The 8,804-nt window shown below is 35.9% G+C and overlaps 1 protein-coding gene across 1 annotated transcript in view; it reads left to right on the top strand.

Annotated features, from left to right (window-relative positions):
• The window catches only part of LOC107733155 (gephyrin-like), a 100,491-nt gene that overhangs the window by 85,227 nt on the left and 6,460 nt on the right, over positions 1–8,804 (top strand). Inside the window, exons 15-22 of the mRNA XM_016544684.1 lie at positions 3,698–3,790; positions 4,549–4,604; positions 5,137–5,256; positions 5,808–5,866; positions 6,536–6,689; positions 6,791–6,912; positions 8,068–8,155; positions 8,605–8,678. Coding sequence (XP_016400170.1) covers positions 3,698–3,790; positions 4,549–4,604; positions 5,137–5,256; positions 5,808–5,866; positions 6,536–6,689; positions 6,791–6,912; positions 8,068–8,155; positions 8,605–8,678 — 766 coding nt within the window. The remainder of the gene's footprint in view (positions 1–3,697; positions 3,791–4,548; positions 4,605–5,136; positions 5,257–5,807; positions 5,867–6,535; positions 6,690–6,790; positions 6,913–8,067; positions 8,156–8,604; positions 8,679–8,804) is intronic.

Here is an 8,804-nt window from a genome sequence, read left to right as displayed (position 1 = left end):
ATTAATGTGTGCAAACTCTTACGTATAGTATGTCGAATTGGGATTCAGCTTATCAGAGACAAGTGATTCCTTGGAGTTTTTTGTTTTCCTTTAGCTTGTTCCACTGATTTGAACATGTCATGGTTGTCATTAATAGTCAGAGAACAGAATCATGTTCCATGTTTGGCTGTGTCGGTTTGGTTTATCCATGGAGAATGGCCTAGTTTGGAAGAGTTTTGTGTTGTCATTTTGCGTTCCAGATCATTTGCCCACGACTGATGCTATGGAAGCCTGTGAACTCATCAATCGTGATGCATGACGCAGCGGTTAGAGATGGCAGTGTGCTTGCCTACAAAAGCCAACAAAAAACCCCAACTTAAAGCAAACATTCAATACAAAAGCTTTTCTGACATCACCTCTTTTCACAAAACCCACCAGCACCTCAAACATTGTGCCTTTACTCTATCAGTGACTGTGTAGAGCTTCACTGTTTCCTGACAGATTAAAAGTGATGGATTTTCAGCTCAGCTCGAGCGCAAGGAGGGCAGGTCCAGATCAGCGTAAATAGAGGAAATATCCTCACCCAGCCATGAAATGTTGCTCATAAATTTTTGAAATGCGTTGTTCATATAACAAGATGGGTGTAAGTTATGAGCGGCTGTCTGTTTTAAAACCTCTCTCTGTCACCTCGGTTAATAAAATTAATTTAAAATGTATAAATGGTCTCGGCCTTGGAGAAGATTGGCCATTAGAGTATGCTGAGGTGGAACTGTCTGTTCTGCTGGATGTTGATGTACAAGTAAGAGTTTCCGATGCACCAGTTATAAATTACCGAAAACCGTTTGCAGATATTGCTGTAAATTTATGTCTACATACACTACTGTTTAAAAGTTTTTGATAGAAGTCTCATGCTCATCAAGGCTACATTTATTTAATCAATAATACAGTGAAAACCATTTAAATTAAACCATATTTTTATTTTAAATATATTTTGATAAGTAATGTATTCCTATGCTGGTGAAGCTGAAATTTCTGCAGCCATTACATCAGGCTTCAGTGTCACATGATCCTTCAGAAATCATTGTAATATCCTGATTTGCTGCTAAAGAAACATTTCTTATTATCAGCATTGAAGACTGTTGTGCTGCTTAATATTTTTGTGGAAACTGATACATTTTTTCAGGACTTTTTGATGATTAGAAGGTCCATGACCCCAAACCGTTGAACAGTACTATGTGATTGGCTAATATGATGGCTGATTTGATTAGAATTGTTTAGGGTGATTTTAAAGAGACAAAATGCTTAGAAAAAGCAATTTATTATTATTAGTTTTTTGTTCTAGTTTTAAAGGATAGATTATAATAGCTTTAAAAAAAAAAAAGCCTTTTTCACATTTTTAAAGGGTTAGGGAAATTATTTCACTCTTTCAGAGTGTTACATTTGACTATTTTTGGGTTTGCTTCCCTGCTTAGACTATTTAAATTTCTTTCATTTCTGAATGATCAATATTTACATGTACAATTTGTATTTTTTATAGCAATGAATCACCATCCTCAATACTGCTGTCCATTACGCCAAGCACTTTAGAGAACCCTTCTTTTGTGTGTGTGTGTGTGTGTGTGTTTGTTTTTGTTACGGTTGCACATCTCAACCAGGACAGCAGAGACAGTTTTTTTTTTTTACATTTTTATATCATGATCTAATATAAGATTTATTAGGTGTCATGACCGAACTGGTTAGTATTATAAACAATTATTTTCCTTTGATTTTGTACATATAAAATGAGCTGAGTGCTAGATCACCCTTTAGAATCAGTTTTAGGAGCATTGTTTTTGCATTCATTTCAGATGACAGCGTTTGGTATGGACTTCAGGCTTACATGTGGTCTCTTTACAGGCCTGTGCTCGGCTGTGTTGAGTAGATCTGGGCTTGTTGTATTGTAGCTGCAGGGAATCGTTGCAGTTTCACGGTGACTGGGTTGTCAGCGCTCTGTGATGCACGCTTGTGTACTCATTTCTGTGTGTAGATAACACCGTACCCATCTGTTTGATCTCCCAATCCAGACACGCGCTATATTTAGAGCCTCGTCAGATGTGCTGTTTTAGAGAAATAAGTCTTTTCTAATCAGCCTCCAACCGAGGAGAGGCCTCATTAGCATCAGCGCGTTCTCCCTCTCTCATTCGTGTGCTTTATCTCTACAAGAGTGCCTTTGCACTCTCTCGTTCTTTTCTTTTTCCATCTCTCTTTATTCTCGCTCTCTCGCTTTCCTTCTGGTTCTCCCTTATTCTTTATTCCTTCCCCTCTTTCTCTCTCTCTCTCTCTCTCTCTGTCTGTCTGTCATCTCTCTTTTCTCTTCTTCTTTTCATGTGTGGGAGGGCGCTTGTTGCAAACCCTCTACCGCACGCATTATGATAGACCTATAGAAAAAAATATTTGACTCTTTTTCTTTTCTAAGAATGGCTTAACTTGAAGTGCTGTAAAACATTTTTTTGAAAAAAATATTATTTTAAGGTACTTTATGATATGTTGCCATACGGCAACAGCATATGGCAAGGAAATGAACACAAAGACCATGTTGCCATATGGCCACACCATGCGGTAGAGGGTTAAGGCAATGAATCGCCTGCGATTTTGAACGCGATTTTGTGTAGCTTGTCAGTGATCTACGGCTCTGTGTAGTAAATGCCGCTCCATCTGAAAGCACGTGCTGGAGATTTACTACTAATCACCAGAAGCGGCTTTAGTGACGAGATTCGCATGAAAATCGCATTCGATTTTTTGCCCAGCCCTAGTATAAATACATTCCTGGACATTCTGCATCTGGCATTTTGACCTGGATGTCAACAATTTACGTGTTAAACAAGTATAATTTAATTTTGAGGAACAACTTTCTTGGTACCTTCAGCATCTTGGTACCCCCCCCCAGGAGGTAGCCATTGTTCAAAAATGGATCTTCTAGATAATGAAAATAACTTTGATAATCAAAATAGATAATCAAAGATATTCATCTAGATCAAAATCACAATAACTTTTATGGGTTATCTTTTCGTAGCAGTATTAGCTACACATTATAAAATAATAATTTTGTAGTAACTTGCACCAATGTGTAGTAACTTGCATGTATGCAAAGTTAGTAGCTTTAATCATACATAAGTATACATATATGCCATGTTAGACCACTGCAGATTATAGATTATAAGAGCTTTATAAAAAGTGTATTTTTATTTATTTATTTATTTTTTTCAAATTTTTAAGGAATAGGGATGTTATTTCACTGTTTAAGAGCATCAGAATTTCACTGTTATGGGTTATCTTTTTGTTTCAGTGCTAGCTAGATAATGGTGTATTCATTTGCACCAATGTGTAGTGACTTGTATGCAAGGTTAGCAGGCTTGTTAGTTAAACATATAACACAAAATGTTTAATTGGCAGTTCATAGCTTTCGATTGTATAATATATGTTATATACATTATTTGTCATATTTTATTAGTTAAGACAATGCACATATTCATCTCCTCCCTCACATTCTTACATCCCTCTTTTAATGTTGTATGACTGCATGTGTTCATTTGCTTTCTCATATAGCGTCTTCTGGCCTCTGATCTTGGCACATTTCCCCTTTTTGACTTTTACACAGATGTTAACTTGTTTACATTTTTATTGTATTCATGATTTGGGCGCATCACAGCTTTTTTCTGTCCTTTATCTGTGTTTGTAGATGGAATGGGTCGAGTTCTGGCTCAGGACGTCTACGCCAAAGACAACCTGCCACCTTTCCCTGCATCAGTTAAAGATGGCTATGCTGTTCGAGGTGAATACCCATTACTGCAAAATTACTCACTCCGCATGGTCTCGTTTACCACATGAACACCAAAATATTGGAGTGTAAGAGCAGAACAATCACATAACTAATAATAAAACAACATAACCTGCCCATAAACATGCATTTGCACATCAAAGTTTTTGTATACAAGTCTTAAGGCTAGTTAACACTGCCCCAACAAATGTCAAGTTTTAACATCAAGTGAAAGTTTTAACATCAAGTATAATTGAATTATAATAGTTTAATTCCTGTAATGGCAAATCTGAATTTTCAGCTCCAGTCTTCAGTGTCACATGATCCTTAAAAAATCATTCTTATATGCTGATTTGGTGATCAAGCAACATTTATTGTTGAAAACAGTTGTGCTGCTTAATATTTTTGGTGCAGAACATGATACATTTTCTTCAGGATTTTTCATGGATAGAAAGTTAAAACAGCATTTATTTATTTATTTAAAATATAAATCATTAGTAATAATATAAATGTTTTACTGCAACATTTGATCAATTTAAGGTGACTTTGCTGAATAAAGTATTCATTATTTTTTTACATATAAAAAAAGAAAGAAAAGAAAATAATCATCAGAACTTATGATTATTTCCATTTTATCCATATTAATTTCTTGTAATGTGCGTAATAGATATATAACAGTCTTGTTTTTAACTTTAATCGTTACAATCTCTTTCACCAAACCTATAAACCCTTTGAAAATGACTAATTGAGTTACTCTTTTTACTGTTTTTCAGCGGCTGATGGCCCTGGTGACCGCTTCATCATTGGAGAGTCTCAGGCTGGGGAGCAGGTATGTTACACGAACAGAAACTAGATAGTTAAACTAGTCTAGTAGACTAGTAAAACCTGACATGAACATAGTCTCTCTCCCTCACACATACACGGGAAATGCCTGCTTTTGCACTGGCACCTTGTGTCTGCAGGAGGCTTGTGTGCTCAGATGGCAAGAAAACTCAGACTCAGTGAGCGTGTGTAATGAGTGCATTACACACACACACACAGAGACAGAGAGAGAAAGAGGGGGAGATCCCCATGGGCTGTGTGCAGCACTCCAGTGCTCAAGACTGACGTCCGTACAGTGCTCTGTCTGGAGAGTGTGTTTGCATTCGAGTCATGGGTCATTCCGTTGCTTTCTCAGCTAATGCCATATGACTCTGGTACAAATAACAATGTATATGTATGTAGGTGTCATTTTGTGGGAAAAGTATCAATTTAACCCAGTTTCAGAAGGATGCAACATTAGTGTAGTTGTGCTTTCACACCAATGATGTACACATGGATGTTTTCTGATACAGTGGTTAAAGATCTTTTTCTGTCTGTAGCCCACTCTCACAGTTATGCCAGGCCAAGTGATGAGGGTGACGACAGGTGCTCCTATCCCGTGTGGTGCAGACGCCGTAGTGCAAGTAGAAGACACAGAACTGCTTCGAGAGTCTGAAGACGTAAGTATATAACATTCTCAACCGCAAACTATTTTTAACTATTTTAATTAATATATGTAAAAAAAAAACAAAAAACAAAAAAAAAACTCAAATTTCTAATAAATAACTTTAACTTGAAGTCAACCATTTCCCTAAAACAACAAAGTATTTTTCATAAATAATTTCTGCCTTTGAGGATGCGCCCAATTTTGTTAGTTTTAGCTAGCTTAAGGGGACAATTTTCGTGTATTTGGTCCCAAAAGTGCATAAGTGCAAAAACATGCATAGTTAAAAGTATAAAACAATTAAAAAGAAAAACAAACAAATATATTTAAAATATAGAGAACAACACAAGGAATTTATGAATGCATAATTACTATAAATTATACAGCAGTAAATTTTAAGGAAATTGTGATAGTATGTTTTGTATTATCTTAATTTAATATGGATAAAGCAAGAAACACATCACACAAACACACTTGTAAACAGTGTCTAGCAACTTCTCATATAAATGAAAGTCCAATGTCATTCATGTGTGTGCATGTCTCAATCTGGCTGGTTATGAATTACAGGGTACAGAGGAGCTGGAGGTGAGGATCCTGGTTCAGGCTCGTCCAGGACAGGATATCAGGTGAGTGGGACTGAGGTTTATTTCCTCAAAAAATGCCAAAGACTTTTTATAACTGACCAAATATGTTTTATCTTTACTGTATATCCATTCGTACAAGTCCATTTTCATCAAACGTACTGGCATCCATGTTTGATGCAGAATTTTCTTTGAAAAAAGATTTTTGGATGTTTTTGAAGGAAGTCTCTTATGCTCACCAAGACTGCTTTTATCTTACCAAAAATACAGTAAAAACTGTAGTATTGCGAAATATTATTACAATTTAAAATAACAGTTTCCTGTTTTAATATATTTTAAAATGTAATGTATTTCTGTGATGACAATTCTGAATCCTTCAGAAATAATTCTAATATGCTGATTTGGTGCTTAAGAAATATTTCTTATTATTATCAATTTTGAAAACAGTTGTGCTGTTTAATATTTTTGTGGAATTTCAGTGTTTATACTGACACTTGTATTCAGTTTAATGCATCCTTGCTATATAAAGTATTAATTTCTTTAAAAAAAAGTGTATGTACGTGTATCATGTTTTGATGCTCAGTGATGTGAATAGGCATTATTCCACATTTCGTCTTTTTCATGAGGAATTAATCAGTCTCCTTTGTTTTGAGTTATAAAAACTGGTGTTATAAAAGCTGATGTTAAACTTTTTTTTGTTTCTGTCATACACAGGCCTATAGGACATGATATCAAGCGTGGAGAGTGTGTGCTGGCTAAGGGCACTCACATGGGTGCATCTGAGATCGGCCTCCTGGCCACTGTTGGAGTCACAGAGGTGGAGGTGCAGAAATTCCCAGTTGTAGCAGTCATGTCCACTGGCAATGAGGTAGGACTTTTCTGTGTGTCGCTTTGTTACTTTCTTTTGCCCATGGTAATTTAAAACATTTTTAAATGTATGTGTAAATTTATGTATGCTTATGTATGCAGTTGTTAAACCCTGAAGATGACCTTCACCCAGGCAAGATCAGGGACAGTAACCGATCCACACTGTTGGCCACCATTCAGGAACACGGCTATCCCACCATCAACCTCGGCATCGTCGGAGACAAGTCAGCATCCCTTCCTCACCTCCCTCTCACACACACACACACACACACACACACACACACACACAGTCAGCTCTGCACATGTCTAAATCTTTCCAACCTCAGCACTCCTCAGAAACTCCAGCTCATATATTAGAATCGATACAGGATTTACAGCAGAATTTACTGAAAGACAGCGGTTTCTGCAGTGCTCGGAATAATTTTTTCGTCTTTATTTATATGTGCATACATATACTTTAGGGATGTATAGATGTATAATATGTATAAGGAGCATGTATAAAATAGGTTAACAATGATAAGTCAGTGATAAGTAATTAAAAGCAGTGATAAGTCAGTTATATTGTTGTAAGTGATTTTCTGCATTCATCTGAATGAACTATAATATTTTTCTTGAAGTCATTAATGCTTTTTTTGTGCTGTCCTCATTTTGTGGATATGAAATTTTGAGTAAAGTACTTAATACATTTAGTATAAATATAAAATATAACAATATATTTTGTATTTAGAAATATTTATATAATTTAATAATTATAATTATATTATTAAATCATAATATGATATAATATAATGTTCAGATGTTTGAGGTTGGTTTTTATTTTTTTAACTTTTTTTAAAGATATCTCTTGCGTTCACCAAAGCTGCATTTATTTGATAATAAATACAGTAAAAACAGTAATATTGTGAAATATTATTGTAATTTAAAATAGCAATTTTCTATTTTAATATATTTTAAAATGTATTTATTCCTGTGATGGCAGTCTTCAGGGTCACATGATCCCTCAGAAATCATTATAATATTCTGATTTGGCGCTCAAATATTATGATCAATATCTGTTTTGTAGAATTTTGTGGAAACTGTGATGCTGTACATGTTTTTTTTTCCCCCTCGGGATGAGTAGAAGTTTTAAAAGAACAGCATTTTTTTGAAATAGTAATCTTTTGTAAGAATGTAAAAACTTTTACTTTTAATCAATTGAACGTGTCCGTGATTAATAAAAATATTAAATTCAGGTTATTGGTTACATTATATTTGCACTAATAATGATAGTATAAGCAAACATTTTACACTTTTTACTTCACCAATATACTAGAAATGGATTTTGCAAAGAAAAAAATTGCAAGTCATTTGGCATGAACATGTTTTCTAACCCCCTGCAGCCCAGACGACCTGCTGAACGCCCTGCACGAGGGCATTAGTCGTGCTGACGTCATCATCACCTCCGGGGGCGTGTCCATGGGTGAGAAGGTCAGTTGATGGGGTTGTCTGGAAGAGCTGTAACCTAATGAAAGGTCACATGCTTGAAATGTCCAAGCTTCTCACTACAGGAATGTGGCCTCACAGATAAATCTGCTTCATGTCAAGAAGAGGATTCCATCGGTTTACTCCGAGGCCATGAGATCTCAGAGCAGAACTCTTTTAAGAGCTTATGCCACAGGTCACCGTATGTTTTAGTGCCATCTAGTGTATCTGCTTTTTCTTGTCACAAAGCAGCATTTGTTAATCTGACCTTTTATTTTGGGTCTTTGCCCAGGCAGCAGTCCACTGACTGCCTCTTGCTCTTGATTTTCCGCCCTATTAATTAAAGCTCTTTAATTACCCGATGTTTCACTTCACCAGGCGCGGATAGATGTGTTGTCCTACATAAGAGGAGAAATGTAAACACTCATGCAAAAGTCTGTTTTTTTTTTTTTCAGGACTACCTGAAGCAAGTTCTGGATATAGACCTCCATGCCCAAATCCACTTTGGCCGAGTGTTTATGAAGCCGGGGTAAGTGAGAGAATCAGTCTTAATCATGCAGAGCCAGATTTCCGTAAAGTCTGGATGGGGCAGCACTGACGTGAGGGGAGGCGTTTGGTTGTTGGATTGAGGAAATCTTGCTTTTTTTTTTTTTTT

The sequence above is a fragment of the Sinocyclocheilus rhinocerous genome, unplaced genomic scaffold, assembly GCF_001515625.1.
Source record: "Sinocyclocheilus rhinocerous isolate Xijiao unplaced genomic scaffold, SAMN03320098_v1.1 scaffold8, whole genome shotgun sequence".
Lineage (NCBI taxonomy): Eukaryota > Metazoa > Chordata > Actinopteri > Cypriniformes > Cyprinidae > Sinocyclocheilus > Sinocyclocheilus rhinocerous.
Note: the sequence above shows the minus strand (reverse complement) of the source record. Positions and strands in the feature narration are given on the sequence as shown.